Source organism: Salvia hispanica, chromosome 2 (genome assembly GCF_029641045.1).
Source record: "Salvia hispanica isolate PSC_SH4W2 chromosome 2, Shi_PSC_v1, whole genome shotgun sequence".
NCBI lineage: Eukaryota > Viridiplantae > Streptophyta > Magnoliopsida > Lamiales > Lamiaceae > Salvia > Salvia hispanica.
Window position 1 is genome coordinate 4,626,493 of NC_142693.1, and position 17,872 is coordinate 4,644,364.

The 17,872-nt window shown below is 36.4% G+C and overlaps 3 protein-coding genes and 1 non-coding gene across 6 annotated transcripts; 3 read left to right on the plus strand and 1 right to left on the minus strand.

Moving 5' to 3' along the window:
* The first annotated feature begins 726 nt into the window (after positions 1–726).
* ATSEC20 (Sec20 family protein) lies at positions 727–3,278 on the plus strand. Its single transcript, XM_048112031.2, has 7 exons — positions 727–1,091; positions 1,306–1,375; positions 1,492–1,547; positions 1,658–1,733; positions 1,828–1,864; positions 2,718–2,832; positions 2,913–3,278. Exons 1-7 carry the CDS (start codon positions 784–786, stop codon positions 3,160–3,162), a joined length of 912 nt encoding a protein of 303 aa, XP_047967988.1. The 5' UTR covers positions 727–783; the 3' UTR covers positions 3,163–3,278.
* Positions 3,279–3,493: 215 nt separating this feature from the next.
* Positions 3,494–7,241, minus strand: GATB (GLU-ADT subunit B). 3 transcript variants are annotated; one of them, XM_089063506.1, is made up of 9 exons: positions 7,094–7,241; positions 5,882–6,554; positions 5,370–5,578; positions 5,154–5,294; positions 4,846–5,049; positions 4,569–4,766; positions 4,270–4,338; positions 4,030–4,146; positions 3,494–3,943 (listed from the first exon to the last, which is right to left on the minus strand). In XM_089063506.1, exons 2-9 carry the CDS (start codon positions 6,504–6,506, stop codon positions 3,863–3,865), a joined length of 1,644 nt encoding a protein of 547 aa, XP_088919632.1. In that variant the 5' UTR covers positions 6,507–6,554; positions 7,094–7,241; the 3' UTR covers positions 3,494–3,862. The 3 variants fall into 3 exon arrangements, with proteins under 3 accessions (XP_088919632.1, XP_088919633.1, XP_088919634.1); XM_089063507.1 differs by lacking the exon at positions 7,094–7,241 and adding an exon at positions 6,958–7,089; XM_089063508.1 differs by lacking the exon at positions 7,094–7,241 and adding an exon at positions 7,011–7,033.
* Positions 7,224–7,305, plus strand: TRNAS-AGA (transfer RNA serine (anticodon AGA)). Its single transcript has one exon. It is a non-coding gene; the product is annotated as a tRNA-Ser (tRNA).
* Positions 7,306–9,390: 2,085 nt separating this feature from the next.
* LOC125201706 (uncharacterized) lies at positions 9,391–11,145 on the plus strand. Its single transcript, XM_048099926.2, has 4 exons — positions 9,391–9,611; positions 10,387–10,457; positions 10,589–10,724; positions 10,864–11,145. The coding sequence occupies exons 1-4, from the start codon at positions 9,449–9,451 to the stop codon at positions 10,950–10,952; spliced, it is 459 nt and encodes a 152-aa protein (XP_047955883.1). The 5' UTR covers positions 9,391–9,448; the 3' UTR covers positions 10,953–11,145.
* The last annotated feature ends 6,727 nt before the right edge of the window (positions 11,146–17,872 follow it).

The window sequence follows — 17,872 nt, forward strand, 5'->3', positions numbered from 1 at the left end:
AGATTCTACCAACCAAAGTTACAGTCATGAAATTGCCACCCACCTTCGTGTGTTGCTTCATTGCCACACACCTAAGTTTGTGTATTTTTTTTTTTAATATTCCAAAATTAAATGTGCAAAACCAAACCCCAAAATTTGTGAACCTTGACACAAATACGTCCCCTCTCCTTCCACCATTAATTATCACATTTTATTATTTTCGTTTATAAATCATTAATTATCTCATTTAATTATTTTACCATCCGTTCCTGAAAATTTGTCATTTATTTCTTTTTTCATTTGTCCCAAAAAATTTATCACTTTCACTTTTAATAATTTTGATGACAGTAGCCCTCATATTCCACTAACCCATTCTCATTCACATTTTATTATAAATCTAAGATATAAAAGTAGGATCTACGTGTCACTAACTTTTTCAACCCAGTTTCTATTACATTTTTTAAAACTCGTGCCGGGTCAAATGATGCCAAATTTTAAATAACGAAGGGAGTACTATTTATAGTAATGAATCTTAGCTTTTACTAATTTATTTTACCCAAATTTTAATAAAACTATATATAAAAGCAAGATAAATATTTCACTAACTTCTAACTCATACCGAGGCAATTAAGTAGTAATAACTTTTGGGCCCTTATTAAAGCCCAAACCCGACCGAAACCAGCTAGACTTGACCCGTCAGCCCGAACCCGAATACAATCCATCAGTTTCTCGTTTCTGTTTCGTTGCAAAACAAATTTCTTGAATCAAAACGCATCCTAAATTGTTCAGACATTCCGAAATCAGATGGATAAAGTGGCGGAAGAAGTGGAGAAAGTGAAGAAAGAGTATCAAGATACATTCGATCAAACCGTAGATCACATCGACGCAATCCAAAATTACGGGAAAACATCGCGAATTTCTGATCAGATTGAAATTGATGAAGCCGAGAAGAAAGATTCACTGCCTAGATTAAACGGGTTAGCTCAAGATGGGCTGAACATGCTGCAATCGCTCCAGTTCAATCTCGATCTCCTCGCCCCACAATTGCCCTCTGCCGATGATGCCGAAAAGGCGCAATCTTTGGCGCAGTCGTGGAAAAATCAAATCCAGAGGTGCCCTTTCTTGATTTTTTTGGGTTTAGGGTTTCTTCAGATTCTGAATTTTACCACTGATTTTAGCTGTAATTGACAATTTTTGGTGAAATTACATGTTTTTGATGAATTTTTGCATAGGTTTTTGGTGCTTTATATCGTTTGGATCAGTTGATTGAAACTTTCTATTTCCTTATTTATGTAATTGTTGAAATAAACATGCATCAAATTTCAGTTTGCGGCTGAAGTTAAGGAATGCAAATTTGCAAGCAAAGGCAAACATGAAGAAATCTGCTCAACAAGAGGTAGTGATTCTTGATCAACATTTGACAAGTTGCTCATGTGTAAATGCAAAATGTTGTTTCTGTTTGATTAGTATAGAATCTCTTGATACTGTTCTAACTTGATGTGATGATATCAGAGAGAGCTTCTTTTAGGAGGGGGAGAAGAGTCTACAGCTCGAAGGCGCAATCTACAGTGAGTGTAATTGCTATTCGCTGTGTTATATGCTTGTAATATAACACAAATGTTAACATGAAAATGCTTGTTTTTTGGGAATATATGATGTATTTTATAAATGTTGTCAGGACTAAAGCAGGAATGACTTCTGCGGCTGAGAGCATCACAGAGAGCCTTCGTCGGACTCGCCAGCTTATGGTTCAGGTCACAGATGACTACACGTTTAATATATATTTTACGTATGTTATTGGAAAACGAGGACTCTAATACAATTTTCTTACATTTGTTGTTTTTATAGGAGGTTGAACGGAGTGCAAGCACTATCATGACTTTCGGTATGTTTGTTTCCTTGTTTGAAGTTATCAAATATTCTAACTTGGCTCCAAATTAATAGTATCTTTCTCCAATGGCTATTATTTATGTTGATTATTGCATTTCTACCTTATATTCATTCCATGAAGATGTTTTTGGTATCGTTACTCGCTCATATTGCAAGTTGAGTTCCGCCAATCACCCCGCATCGCCACCAGCCTAAACCAATTATGTTAAGTAGTCATATGATGATTTAATAATATATAATGATACAGCTAACTGTTTTAACTGAACTCATAGGATTTTTCGCCACTAACTTTTGCTTTAGAAATCTGATAAGTAGGACAGGGAATAAGTTTGGCATGCCACTTCATGTATATTTTTTTCATACCATCTTACTGAATTCGTATTATCATGTTTGCTCATGAGATTTATGTGATTCTTTCTTTACGGGGAAGTACCCACGTCAGTCACTTGACAATGGAATATGATTATTGCTGAGCAGATCCTTTGTTCTAACCATAATTGGAGAAATTCAAATCTTGCGAAGAAACATTATATTCATAGGGAGCGTTTCCTTTGGGTGATGAATTAGATTGACAATGAACAGGATAAAGTATTTGAGAGATTACCCTAAGCCCTGTATTATTAGTATATACTCTGAGGATAAGCTCCCACGTTTGAGCCTATTGTAACTCGCTCGCAACCTTTCTTTTTTCCATCTCTTTGTTGCTGTTCTTATTCTGTGCTTTTTAATTTATTTTCTACTAATAAGCATTCAACAAGCCTAAGCATATCCTAGGCATAGTTGTGCCAAGTAAACAAGAAGATTCAAATTAGATGATGATTTTACTGACATTTTTAGTGTTGTTGCAGAGGAATCGTCTGGAGTGTTAAAGAAAGCTGAAAGTGAATACAAGGGCCACCGGTCACTATTCTCACGCACCCGAGGCCTTCTGTCCACAATGCAGCGTCAAGACGTTCTTGACAGGCACGGATACGATTGTTTCTAAATCTTGAAGTAGCCGTCTCATAACCTCCTCATATCTAACGCCGTCTTTCTTTTGGCAGAGTGATCCTTATCACCGGATTTGTCATTTTCTCCTTGGCCGTTTTGTACGTTGTTTCGAAACGTGTCGGTATCCTAAAGCTGCAGAGGCAAGTAATTGCTGCTGTGAAAGCGGGGATGGCGGGACGAGAAGTGATTGCGCCGCCACCTATTATAGGTGGCAGGGATGGTGTGAATGTTGTTCCAGTTCATCAAAATATGGCTCCTGACTTAAATGTTCCATTAGAACAAGCCAGGCATGATGAACTTTGAATTGTTCATTTATATTTAGTGTGAAATATTTGTTCAATCTTTCCTTTTTTTTGTGTATGTGGGGTAGTGAGGGGATGATATTTTCTTTCTGGATCATAGATGAAATTGATAGTTTATGATTGTTGTGTTATTTAAATTTGTAAAATTGGCTTTACACATGTAAAATCTCAAAATAAAAAATTTAATCAGCTTACAGAAATTTAATAGATCATGTTTCTTCTTCACGATGTCTTCTACATTAACATTCCAATTGGAATAAACTATATAAAATTTAATTAATTATTAATTAACATTAACATAATAATAGTATAAAATAAAAGGCAAAAGTATAGGGACCTTAAAATGTTTTTCGCCTCTTTTATAAGATTCTTGTAAATTTTTCATGATCTAATATCAAACATAACTATCAGATATAGTATTTGATGGAACTGGAATACATAAAATGTAGAATTTGCCTTGCTAAAAAATTTTCACAGCTAAATAGCTAAAAAATGGAAGAACACAAATCTTTCCTCTATTTTCGCCTAAAAACATCAACCATTAAACATCCTTTGGCATCCCCTGCTACCTTTCACATCCTAGACACAGCTGAGTCATGTCTTTTTCACAGTGTCTAGTCTTTATCTAGCAAAAATAATGCATAGAGGGGCCCGAATTTCTGAGTAGAATGATCGAGTCATGTCATATTATTCAAGAAACATCAGGGCTTTGCATTCAGCTTCTCGAGAAGTATCTTGTTCAAAAGCGCGGGATTCGCCTTGCCCTTTGTTTCTTTCATTATCTAGAGTTTATCGTCGTGAAATTGGAACCTCTTAGGCACATAAAACAAAATTGAGACTGAATACAACGAGAAGCTCAGGATCGTACCTGGCCAGCGAAAAAGCCTTGTAGCTTAGTTTTACCCCCTCGGTATTGCTCCAACTGTTTTGGGTTATTTGCAAGGACTTTGTCCACTATTTTCTCAATCTCGGAGGGGTCAGCAATCTGATTAAAGATTCAAAAACAAGAATAAGGGCTAAGCTTAGTAACATGGACTAACTTGGTTTGTACTTTCAGGTAAACATTTTTGACCATTTCTCAAGAAATAACCAATGTGAAACAACTTGCCTGAACCAAATCCTTTTCTTGAATAAGTCCTTTAACGGTTCCACCCTTGGCTACTAGCTCGAACAATATCTGCACATGTCACGGACAAGAACCAGATATAGTATAGAAAAGTTCCACAGCAATACACGAAACGCAAGGTAGTAAATCGATTCTTCCATCTCCTTTCACCAGTGTTTTTCTTTCGTGTCACAATTTTTTAGAAGTAAACTTGACAACATAATTGCTATTGACACCAGTCAGCAACGATAGCAAAATTGTATGGAAGGAGAATACGGATCGGATGTTGCTTAATTGTGTACCTCTTTGCCAATCTTCCCATTAATGGTGCCCCCTTTGATTGAGGCAATAAGCTCTCCCAATTCTTGAGGGGTAAGCTTAATGTCATCGATAGACAACTTCTCATTGTTCATATACGCAGCAATATCACCCATTATCCAATTAGCAGCTAGTTTAACATCAGCACCTGTTGCGATTGTGGCATCAAAAAATGCTGCAACCTGAGAAATATTTGCACGAGCTCATCAGATAGACATGATGGCAGCAATGTTATTAAACCAAACAGCCAGCACGACTTACATTTATATCATTCGCGAGGAAAAGAACATCCTGCATGTTCAGCCCCATGGTCTCATATCTGCGACGTTTTGTTTCAGGTAGTTCGGGTAGGGAATCACGAATAGTACTTATGTACTCCTCACTGAGATTAACTCCTGGAAGATCAGGCTCCGGGAAATACCGATAATCTGCAAGGCCTTCCTTCTTTCTCATTGTAAATGTTTTCTAATTAGCAAAACACACCAATGGATTAGTGATAAAGCAACCAAGCTGACTGAATCAAACTGATACATTAGTGTTTATTCTTGTAAGAAATAATGAACTAAGACCTGAGATCCTTCCTCCCAGAGACGAGTTTCCTGCACAATCTGATCAGCCTGACCTTGACTGTGGAGCTGTGCCTGCCTTAATATCTCATAATCGATGGCCCTACTCACTGATGAGAATGAGTTCAAATTTTTTATTTCGACCTGCTCATGCCAAATTTATTATACTCCATTAATTTTACAATAAAGCAGCTTGAAGTGAATAGCACATTAATCTACCTTTGTGCCAAACTCCTCCTGCCCGTGTGGACGAACTGAGATATTGACATCACAACGTAGAGATCCTTCCTGCATATTCCCATTACTCACTCCAAGATACCTAACTAATCTCTGCAACTCCGCTGCATATTCTGCTGCTTCAGTACCTGTTCTCATATCAGGTTCAGAGACAATTTCAAGCAACGGAACTCCTGCTCTATTCAAGTCAACCTGTCAAAAGAAAGAATCAATCAATCTGAACAAATCTGCGCCTCGTATTGATCTCTACTATGAAATTATTGAAAAATGCACCACAAACAACATACATAGTCTTCTATTAAGATAACACTGAGAACAATATTAAGAGTGATGAATCAGTAAATAGTTTTGAATAGTTGGCTATTTTAGATCAAGAAGCAGACAATATAACATGAAAATGATGATCTTGATAGGGAGAAAACTGTAAATGTTATAAAAGATAAAAGCACAGTAAATTTGATACGATAAACTTGAGTAGGGAAAAGTTTTAATTTCCTGAGAAAAGCTTCCATTATCAGTGTGAAGCAGCTTCCCTGCATCTTCTTCCATATGAACTCTAGTCACACCAAACTTTCTATGCCCACCACCAAACTCAACCGGGAGGTCAACATCAAGATAACCACCAGCTGCAATCGGGATATCAAACTGCGATATTTGGTAACCCTTTGGAAGGTCCGGATAAAAGTATTGCTTCCTATCAAACTTTGAGCTAAGAGAGAGTTTACAGTTGAGTGCTAGACCGACTTTTACTGCGGACTCTATAACCTTTGAGTTGAGAACCGGCAAGGCCCCAGGCAATCCCATGCAAACGGGGCAAACACTAGTGTTTGGGTGAGCCCCGTAGTTATAAGGACAGCTGCAGAAGGCTTTTGTGAGGGTGGAAAGCTGCACGTGGGTTTCAATTCCAATGACTGCCTCGTAGTTTTTCAAGACTTCTTCGTATTTTGCTGATTCTGATTTCGGAGAAGCTTTCAATTGAGTCTGTTGCTTTTCTTGCATTGCAGTTTGTCCTTGTGAACTTCGCACCCTGAAATGTCTGACATGTTTTCTAGCAACATAAACCGACGGGTACAACCGAAAGCAATTCGAATGTATGCCCCTTAATAACGTCAATGCCATTTCATAGACTCCAAAACTTCAACCTCAGATCCCAAATGAAAAATTCACCTAATATAATACATCAAGAACAATGATAAGTATCAAGACTGAATTTTTATTGATATGAGAAACCAAACAAGATAAAACAAAAAATAAACTGAGCCCAGAACAGCTAAATTCAAGGCTATTGGTGCCCAAAACCTTTAGATACCATTGCAACCACATAGAATCCAATGCTTAGGGATTATGGAAGGAACCAGAATTCGGATAACACATTCATCTTCTAACCAATCAAACACAATTGTAGCTTGTCCCATTCATGAATCACATTTTCAGTAAAGAGAAACACTAATTCAGCCAAGCATTTCCTCAAACACTTGGTCTGCGACAACGATTAGATAAACCAGCGAGTCCAATAGAAATGAAGGCAAAAATAATAAAATCCTCTCTTTCAAATAAGATAAAGGGTTACCGCAAATGAAATATGCAAAGTTAAAGACCAAAAATTTGCAGGGATTGTTTTACTCAGAAAGATTATTTTGTGGCCAAAACGGTCTTCAATCGATCAGCTTGTGAATGGTATGAGTGTAACAAATATTTTTGCAAACCTTAACAACGGATTGGCGAGAAGCGCACAGCTTTCTTTCTGGTCTGCACACTCTCACTGCCACTAAAATAGAAGATAACCATGGAATAATTTAAAATTAAAGTAATTTACTTCTGAATTGTTTCACAGTAGTGGTCGTGCCGGAGTGGTTATCGGGCATGACTAGAAATCATGTGGGCTCTGCCCGCGCAGGTTCGAATCCTGCCGACCACGCTTTTTCATTTTCTATTTTTGCTATAAAATTGTTTAATGTTATTTTGCCACGATTTATTTAATTAAATTTTATGGAGTGATGATTTTTATAAATTGATTAATGTTTTCAATTAGGGGTGTCAAAATGGATATCAGGAATTGGATACCCGATATCCAAACCCGAAATATCGGGTAATTGGATATCCGATATCCGATGTTTCGGGATCGGGTTCAGGTATAGAATTTTTGGATTATCGGGTATCGGGTTATCCGATACCCGATCGGGAATCCTGCCGACCACCCTTTTTCATTTTCTATTTTTGCTATAAAATTGTTTAATGTTATTTTGCCACGATTTATTTAATTAAATTTTATGGAGTGATGATTTTTATAAATTGATTAATGTTTTCAATTAGGGGTGTCAAAATGGATATCGGGAATTGGATACCCGATATCCAAACCCGAAATATCGGGTAATTGGATATCCGATATCCGATGTTTCGGGATCGGGTTCAGGTATAGAATTTTTGGATTATCGGGTATCGGGTTATCCGATACCCGATCAGGTATACCCAAATTACCCGAATTATCCAATTTTTTTAATTAAATATAATAAATTATGTATTTATTTTAATTATTTTAAAATTTTGATTAAAAGTTTTTAGTTAATTTTCTTAAAAAATAATAAAAAAAATTAAAATTAAAATCCAAAATCGGGATTGGATACCCGATTTTTCGGGACTGGATACCCGAGTCGGGTATTTGGGTACCCAAAATTATTTTCGGATCGGGTATCGGGTATTAGATATTAGGAAATTTGGGATCGGGTACCCGAAATTTTCGGATCGGATACCCGCAGGTATCCAATTTGACAGGCCTATTTTCAATGTTGAACAATGAACAAAGAAGGAATGCATATTGAAGTGCTAATGTTGTTACTTAAAAAAGATGGTCATCACTCCCATATTTTAACACTTACTATAATATCTAAATTAAGAATCAAGACTATCAAATTTATCAAAGCATAAAGCAAAGAGTTGCAAATTAGCAACAAGACAAGATACAATCATATCCAAAAGGACTTTGATGTGTTTATCTTCTATTAGTATGACTCTCCAGCTCATTGTGTGGTCCTGCTATTAGGTAGAATATTTTTCATACTACTTTCAATCTCTACATTATCGAGTGGTTCAGTACTTATATCTTCGTATCAACACGTCTTGATGTGTGGTGTTGCTAATTAGATGAATTATTTTCACATTGTTTTCATCTTCTACATTATCGGGTGGTTTTATTAATGTTACTGACAAGTCATTGGGGATTCAGAAATATCATTGAAATGCCTTTTAAACTCTATCATTGAAATGGTCATTAAACTTTAACTAACATTACCGTGAAATAGTCATTAAACTCTAATCAATGTTTCAATATGTTCTGACCCAAATTCTATAACTCATATGCATGATTCGCAGCACAAATTTTCGTATGCAATACAAAAGAACAAAAAATTGCACACATGTTAAATTCTCTAACTTTAACTCAAAGTGTTGTCACGATATTTTTTGAAATAGATTTTTTATTTGAAATGTCACAATAAAATCCGTTACTTGAATTAACATATTCTAAGTATAGTACTCCCTCCATCCAAAAAAAATAGAGCAATTGGTGTATGACACGGATTTTAACGTAGAATTGGTAAAATAAGAAAGAAGGGAGAAAAGTAAGAGAGAAGAAAAATTGTAAGTGAGAAATAGTGTTAGTGGAAATGATGTGTAGAGTTATACTTATTGAAAACTTTGCATAAATTAATGTGCTATAATTTTTGGATAGCCAAATATAGTAAATGTGCCCTATTTGTCCTTGTTTTTGGACGGAGGGAGTAGATTTTAATTTTTATATACTCCATTTTATTTGATAAAACTTCACTACACATGAAATGTTAACACATTTTCCCAATAATAATAATAATAATATACTCGTTCTAAAAATATATTATGGCATAAAATTAAAAATCCAAATGGTAAAGTAAGTTAAGTTGCAATAGCAATTTTAAAAAGCGCTACTCAGCTTACCACCCACCATTAGAAATCAACAATTTACTGATGAAATTGACTATCAATGACTCTTCTCCCCCAATCGTAAAGCATAAACAATACAGCTGAAAATGGAGAAATTGCAGCAACATCAATGGTCGAGAGCTGTGAAATCACGGTTATCTTACAAGAACGCCACAATTCTTGTCTGCTTATTCAACATCACCACTGTTCTTCTCTTGCTCCATGGCTTCCTCTATTCTCCCTCTTCCAAATCGCCCATCTCTAATAAAGGTCTCATCTTTCTTAATTTTGTTATCAAATTTTATCGAGATATAACTTCTTCTTGTTTAGATTTTAGATATAAGGTTTCCGCTTATGTGGGTTTCTGCCGTCTATGCGAAAAGAGGGGTTTTATTTTCTGACTGTATCAAATCTTGAAGAAATTAATTAACTATGCTTTTGTAGAGTTGGGTTTAGGCTAGAAATATTAATTGTTGAAGTAATTGATTGCTATCTGAAATTATGTTTTACTCTAGGAAATTAGATGGAATAAATTAGGGAGCATAAATTTGATTGGATTTGATTCATGATTTTGCAATGTGGAATTAAAGGTTAGATTTTTATGTGGGTTTATTACTTGAATTGTGAAGCTCATGGTTAGTTATTGAAGTAGTATTTGTAAATTGTCTGTGTACCAGCAAGTGTTAATGTTTGGTTTAATAGCCATCTTAAAAAATTTGAGTTCTTTGTTCTCGTTTTATGTCGAAAAGAAGTGAAGGGTGGCCATTGTTTCAAATGTGTTAAGAATTATAATGGGGATGCTTGTTCCATGCTTCCATTTGTGTAGTTGTAAATGACCAAATTCCATGAAGCCAAAGCTTGATCGAATCAGTTCACTTATCTATTTAGTAAATTATAGCTTGATCGTGAATTCTTCGCTTCAACCTTATTGTTTGTTGTAGTTTTTGCCTCGTTTAGCTGAAATTAGTCATGTTGTATATTTCTCTAAAACAAAAGGTTTGTTTGCTTCTAAACTTGGATGTGCTGCTGATTCTTTGTGGCACAGCTCTATACAGGCATATAAAGGAATCCGAAGACATAAGACGTGCTTTAATTCCTCGGGATCTCATCAAGAGAGTGAGTATTGTCATGGTTCATTGCCTTCTGAAAGACTACATTTTTATAATGCATCTCGATTAAGTAAAAAATGCAGCTGCTCTTCCAAGTTTGGTGAGAGGATCTGAAAAAGAATTCGATTTTCTGGTTAGGTTAGAGAAATTGGAGAGGATGTGTATGTCGAAACAGAACAGATCCCACAGAAAGATGCGAAGCAGACAGCTGCACTGGACCTTAGATCAAGATTGAATAATTTCCGTTCGTATTCAGATGCAGGCAGCAACAAAGGTTATTTATTCCCTTTCCCTTTCCCTTTCCTTATTCGAGCCCCTCAGCTTTTCTCGTCTTTAGACATTGGCTTCCAATATATTGAAAAACTATGTGAAAGTTCAAGTTTCGTGTGTTGTGACTGTGGAAACATCTGCAGCACTTGAGGAGTGGCGCAAGCGGAAGATGGAGAGGGCGAGGCAACGTTCTTTGGGGAAGGACGGAACGGCCAGCTCCCAACCTTATTGAATTGCTGTTTGTTGCTCGATGGTCGTCATTCCACAAACTAGATCATCATTAATCCATATTGTATTTATTTCTCTTGAATATTTGATGTGTTCATTCTGTATATTGTACATTGCCGTTGTGTAACATTTTCTGTGGCATCTAATTGTCACTACTCAAGATTAACTGAATACATACCAAAAACTTGCCCGGCCGAGTTTCAGAATGAACAAGATTATGTAACATAAATTGAAAATAAGTTCGGCTGTCCAGGTATACCAAATGGCAGTATGACGTGGAGTGTCCTGCAAATAATATTTTGACTAATGGATCTCACTTCAAAAGTTTAAACTAATTATATTAACTTCTATATAAATAGACATTGCTGTGAATATTGTACAAATCATATACTTTTATTTGACATCAAATTTAAGAAAGTTGTGTTTAGTGAATTAAATAAAATAGAAAATTTAAGAAAGTTGTGTTTAGTGAATTAAATAAAATAGAATAGAGAATGGAGTAAGAGATAGTAAAGTAAAAAAGAAAGAATAAAATAAATGTGATAAGATATTTGTATTTAACCAAAAAGAGAAATAAATTAAGTAACTTGCAATAACTCAAAACAGAATATGACTCAAGTAACTGATAAAGAGGGAGTATGCTATTTTAAAATTGATAATTCTGAAGGATAGATGTCTTTTAAAATGAATAAGAAAACATAAGAGCATCTCCAATGGTCGGCTAGCGACCGGCTAGCCGAACCATTGGAGTCGGCCAGCGCAAAATCGGCGAGCGAATCGGCGTGGGCTCGCCGATCGCTCGACGCTGGGCCGATCGGCTAGTCGCCATTGTGGCGGCCCGATCGGCCAGCGCCTATTTTTGTTTTTTTTAAAACCTATATAAACGCGATTTTAGTTTCATTTTCATTTGCACCACTTGTTTTAATGAGTTTTCTCTCTCTCTAACTTTCTGTACAAGAGCATCATCGAGCGATGGATCACAACAACGAGTCTAGTCCAGCGACAAGTGGATCTCAGACTCCCACGGTAACTGTGGGATCTGGATGGGGGCAGATGGGCCCGGGGTTTAACGCCCCTTGGGGGCAGTTGATGGGGATGATCCGGTGCGCCGGGGGGGATGCAGGGGGGGAACCAGGAGGGTATGCCTGGGGGTATGCCGTGGGGATGCCGGGCGGGGGGCAGGGGAGCGGCGGGCAGTCAGCGCCCGGGTGGGGGGGTATGCCCCAGATGCAGTAGCAGATGATGGGGATGATGATGCAGGGAGAGATGCATCCCGGGATGATGGGGGGTATGCAGGGGTCACCGGGAGGGGACACGGTATATCGTGCCTCGCTTGATTTTTTTACGGCTGCGTCTCACACGTCGACCCCAGTGGAGACGCAGTTCACTGGCGATGACCTTCTGTCATTGCATGATATGAGGATCGATCTCGAGGATCCGGATACTCCCGTTCCAGCGAGGCGGGCCGCGCCGAAGAAGAAGACGAAGGGGAAGGCCAAGGCGGTCGGCGAGTCATCGCAGCCCGTTGGTGACGGCACCCTCGGCCGGAGGAAGTGGACGGAGGATGAGTACGCCGGGGTGGCCAGGGGGTGGTTGGAGGTGTGCGACGATCCGCTGGTTGCGAACAACCAGCGGATCGTCAACATGTGGGCGAAGATCAGAGCTGCCAATAGGAGGCACTGCCCGCATGGGAAGGACTTCAGCAACGAGGAGGTCCGGAAGTGGTGGGAGCGCATCAGGGCCGCAGTGGGCCGTTTTGCGAATTTGTACGCCAACGCCGTCCGTCAGCTCACTAGTGGGCAGAATGAGGATGACGCCCGGAGGATAGCCGAGAGTCAGTTCCCCTTGGCGGGGACATATAAGGAGTTCACCTTCTGGGAGTGCTTCTTGTTGCTGAAGGACTCCGAGAAGTTCCGGGCGGAGTGCGACGCTGGGTGGCCGAAGAAGCAGAGGCTGAACTATTCCGGCGACTACAGCGGCAGCAACGGCGGATCCCACGACCTCCCCCCGGATGTTGAGGAGTTTCCATCCCCTCCTTCATATGCTGGTCGTCCTCGCCCGGTTGGATGCAAGCAGGCGCAACGAGCTGCGAGGGGCGGGTCCCCCCTATCGCCCCGCGAGGTCCAGTCCTCCGCCCTCCCACCCGCCCCACTCGAGTACACTCTCTATTCGCGTAACCATACGCGGGATCAGATGTACAAGGTCTTCCAAGATTGGAAGGCCGCCACTGACCCCACGAAGAAGATGTTTCTTCACTCGATGCTCGAGAGCATGCGGGTTGATTTGGAGATCGCGAGGGCACGGCTAGCGGGTTCCGACGTGGGCTCAGATACCACGGGTGGCGGCAGCGACGGCGAGGAGGAGTAGAGAGTGGCGGAGCTCGTGTGTGGAAGCCCTTTTTTTTAAAAAAAAAATCATGTACTTTTTTTTTAAATATTTGTAATTTTTTTTGAAATCGTTGTACTTTTTTTGAATGGAATGGATTAATTTTCTCGTATATGTGTCGGAATTTTAATTCCGTAATTTAATCGTAAATTTAATTCCGTAAATGTAGTATATTTTGAATTATTTTTATTGCGGCTGGCCTATGGCTGACCTAAATTTGATGTGGCAGATAGATTTTTTAGTGCTGCTGACGTGGCAGGGGAAAGAATGGCTAGCCTATTGCTAGTCTATTGCTGCCCTATGCACCATTGGAGATGCTCTAATAATGTAAAAAAATTGAGTAATTTAATGAGACAATTAGTGTAAAAAATTTGAGTATGAGACCATTAATGCGAAAAAGTTGAGAATTAAATGAGTAAATGTGAAAAAGTTAGAATTAAATGAGAGTGTGAGACCATTAATGTAAAAAAGTTGAGCATAAATGACACAATTAATATACTCTTATTTTTATTATGAGTAAAGATTTATTAACAAATATTATATATACAAAATGCCCTTATATTTTAAATCGGTTTTTATTTAAATCTGTTTTATTATTTTCTTACTAATTTACTCCTTTTATATTTATACGGAAAATTATGAATATGTGGAAGATCAATACAATATTTATGGAAATTTCATAAATTAAGATAATTAAAAATTTAGGTAGCCAAGATTGTTGCTTATACATAGGGATGTCAATCGGGCTAACCCGTTCGGGTTCGGGCCAGCCCACTCGGGTTGCCGGGCTATTTGGGTGCGGGCCATTCGGGTTATGGATTTTTCGGGTCATAAATTTTCAACCCTAACCCTAACCCGTCGGGTTTTGGGCTAACCCATCGGGCTATTCGGGTCTAAAAGCTTTCGAAAATAATCTCTTGTATCAAAATTTTCTTCTATAAAATGATTTTAAATTTTAGATATTTTTTTCTTTTTAATTTAGAATCATATAAAAATCTTCAAATTTTCATAGTTTTCTTCAATAATACTTGAAAAAGAAGCCTTTCATCTCGATCAACTACAATATAAATTAAAGCTTGCGTTCGTGTCATTATATGGCATTGTTCGTAACTAATTCTTTATGAAAATTAAAAATCATATCTTACATGAATCATTATTAAAATGATAAATATATTAAGATTTTGATAGGTTAGTTCTTAATTTTGTCTTGATTGACTTTGGTGGTAGTAAGTCACTAATGACAGATGATGGGACAGTGCAATAATGAGTTGAGATCGAACTTGAAAGTTGATATTATGGGATCGAGTGGAAAAGTGTAAAATGAAGATTGGATAAGACTAATGATTGTGTAGAATGAAGATTGAGGATTTAAAAATATAAAAAATCCCTAAAGCTTAATATTTTATAATTAAAACTCACAACCCATCGGGCCGACCCACAACCCGTTCGGGCCAACCCGTTTAACCCACCAACCCATTCGGGCCAACCCATTTAGCCCGTTTTGTATTAGGGTAATAAAATTATAGCCCTAACCCGCTCATATTACCGGGTTGTTCGGGCCGGCCCACGGGTTACGGGTCGAATTGACATCCCTACTTATACATATGTTTTAAACAAATAAATATACTACTACTAATATTTAGCACTAAACTTTCGCTAAATTCAAAATTATAAGATTACATATCTTAAAATTTCTTACTTATTTCTTGTGTATTACCAGTAAGTGATGAAAAAAAAAGTTACTTTATAATTTTAAATTAATAGTATTATATAGTATAAATTAAGGGGGAAAACAACCAAAAGTTTAAAAGAACTGAGCTCCAATATAGTATCAATTATATATGAATAATATAGTAAAGACTAAAGAAAGATATGAATAATTATTAGTAGGAGCATTATTTTCGTGAATGACATATTAGAAAATAGTATATACATCTAAGTTGTTTATATAGCTTGAAATTTTAGTGATAAGTTAATAATAAAGTAATTAAATGTTAATGAATATTACTTTCTTTGTTTAATTAAATATAAAATATTTTTTTCCCTCACAGGATTTTATGTGATAGTACTATTATTGTTTTATAAGTTAAAGAAAAAGACAAAAAAATTAAAGAGAAAAATAATAGAGATGATGTTATTTCTATTTTAGAAAATGTGTCATTTTTGTGGGACAATTCAAAAAAAATATTCATTTTTAATGAAACAGGTGGAATACTTTTGTTGGATGATAACACTAAGAAATTAAATATATATACATATAATCGTTTGTATGACTTGAATTTTAAGAATTATTTTAAAATAAAATAACTGGGTGAGAATGGCTGTTAATATTTCGTTGGATGATAAAACTTAAAAATAAAGTATGTGTACATGTAGTTGTTTTTATTAACTTAGAATTTTAAAGATTATTTCCTTGGATGATGACACTAACAAATTATATATACATCCACGTAGTCGTTTTTATAACTTAAATTTTATTGATTATTTAATACTACTATTTTAGGATGCGAATGACTAATATTATTTCGTTAGATGATAACACTAGTATATATGCATGTAATCATTTTTATAACTTTAATATTTAAGAATTATTTAACAAAAAAAAGTTGGATGTGAATGACTAATATTATTTCGTTGGATGATAACAAAAAGAAATTAAGTGCTATACATACATGCAGTCATTTTTATAACTTAGAATTTTAAAGATTTTTTATTAATAAAATAATTAGATGTAAATGACTATGATTATTACGTTGAATGATAACACTTAGAAATTAAATATATGCGTTTTCATAATTTAGAATTTTACATAATATTAAAGTGTAATTATTTGAATGACTATGATTATTTCGTTGGATGATAGCACTAAGTATATATACATGTAGTCGTTTCATAACTTAAAATTTTAAATAATTTAAATAAAATAATTGAATAAGAATGACTATGATCATTTCGTTGGATGATAACACTAAGAAATGAAGTATATATACATGTACTCGTTTTTATAACTCGAAATTTTTATAGTTTATTTTATAGTATAATATAATTGGATGCGAATGATTATGATTATTTCGTTGGATAATAACACTAAGTAATTAAGTATATACAGATGTAATCGTTTTTATAACTTAGAATTTTAAAAATTATATATAATTGGATGAGTATGACTATGATTAATTCGTTCGATGATAAGACTAAGAAATGAAGTATATATACATGTATTTGTTTTTATAAACATAGAATTCTAAAGATTATTTAATAACAACACAATTAGATGCTAATGATAATCATTTTTTTAAAAAATTTTAATTAAATCTATTTTAATATATTCCTAATTAAAATATTCATCTGAAAATTATGAAATCATGAACCATATGAATCTAGTTAATTTGTAGGGGAGAGTTTAAATTTTAATAAAATGGAGAAGAAATTATGTAACGGTTAGTATACATAATTAATTACTAATTATTCCTTAAATGCATAAATATTGGTTATGAAAAACTTAACTTTTCCTAAATAATCAATAAAATGGTAGATATGTAGCAATACATTACATTTTAAAATGTAAAATAACTTAAATGTCCAATTTTATATACAAATTTTGTTAATTTATCACTACTCTTTTATTATATTCTTATTTGAAAATATCGTTTTATAGCTGACCAAGGCCTATAGATTTAGTATTTATGCCAGACTTCAATGTTTGTTTAACCTTAACCACACAGCCCCCAGCAATAAATATGCATTCTTGACACCCAAACTGTTCTCGCATGTAAGAGTGTCCACAATAGGGAGCCGAGGCTCCCACCCGAGGACATGGCTGGGCCGCGGCTCCCTATAGCTGAGGAAACTGAGGGCCACGGTGGGGGGGTTGGACATGGGCGCTACAACTAGTCAGCGCAGACACGGCTGTGAGAGAAGGTCTTGGGCGCGTGGCACGGCGCCCTATTGCGTGGAAACGGCGAGCCGCGGCTTGGACATGGCTGTGGGAGAAGGGGGCAGCGGTGGGAGGTGGCTTGTCCTCCCACTGTGGACACTCTAAGTCCTATATGGACATGACAATATGTGCAATTGCTAACTCATCTTTTAGTTATCAACTACAACTAATTTAAGATCATAGAATTTTAGAGATCTAATGATCTATAAGTTGCCATGCGTATTTCATTTTTTATTTTTTAATATTAAAAAGATAATAACAACCATCAATATAGTAGATTAGATACATCCAGTGGCGGACGAAGGATTTTGAAGTTGGGGGGTCCAATTCTCCGATAACAATTGTAAGGTACTCCCTCTGTCCACGAATATGAGACCCGTTTCTCCCTTTTTGCCCGTACACGAATAGGAGTCACGTATCATTTAAAACTAATATGTACAAGTGAGACCTATATTCCACTACCTTTCTTCCACCCACTTTTCTACACATTACTTAAAATCCGTGCCAAAAAAAAAATTGGACTCCTATTCGAGGACGGAGGGTGAGTATTATTTAAGAGCATCTCCAATGGCTTTAGGTCAGCCACAGGCTAGCCACTCTCT

Bases quoted from the DNA above. Each gene is read 5' to 3' on its own strand.
- ATSEC20 (XM_048112031.2), top strand. From the start codon at position 784: ATGGATAAAGTGGCGGAAGAAGTGGAGAAAGTGAAGAAAGAGTATCAA. The intron at 1,092-1,305 runs GTGCCCTTTCTT...ATCAAATTTCAG, and splicing joins TGGAAAAATCAAATCCAGAG to TTTGCGGCTGAAGTTAAGGA. The intron at 1,376-1,491 runs GTAGTGATTCTT...TGATGATATCAG, and splicing joins AGAAATCTGCTCAACAAGAG to AGAGAGCTTCTTTTAGGAGG.
- GATB (XM_089063506.1), bottom strand. From the start codon at position 6,506: ATGGCATTGACGTTATTAAGGGGCATACATTCGAATTGCTTTCGGTTG. The intron at 4,339-4,568 runs GTACACAATTAA...TGACATGTGCAG, and splicing joins ATGGGAAGATTGGCAAAGAG to ATATTGTTCGAGCTAGTAGC. The intron at 3,944-4,029 runs GTACGATCCTGA...GATAAACTCTAG, and splicing joins AAGGCTTTTTCGCTGGCCAG to ATAATGAAAGAAACAAAGGG.
- LOC125201706 (XM_048099926.2), top strand. From the start codon at position 9,449: ATGGAGAAATTGCAGCAACATCAATGGTCGAGAGCTGTGAAATCACGG. The intron at 9,612-10,386 runs GTCTCATCTTTC...TTTGTGGCACAG, and splicing joins ATCGCCCATCTCTAATAAAG to CTCTATACAGGCATATAAAG. The intron at 10,725-10,863 runs GTTATTTATTCC...AAACATCTGCAG, and splicing joins AGATGCAGGCAGCAACAAAG to CACTTGAGGAGTGGCGCAAG.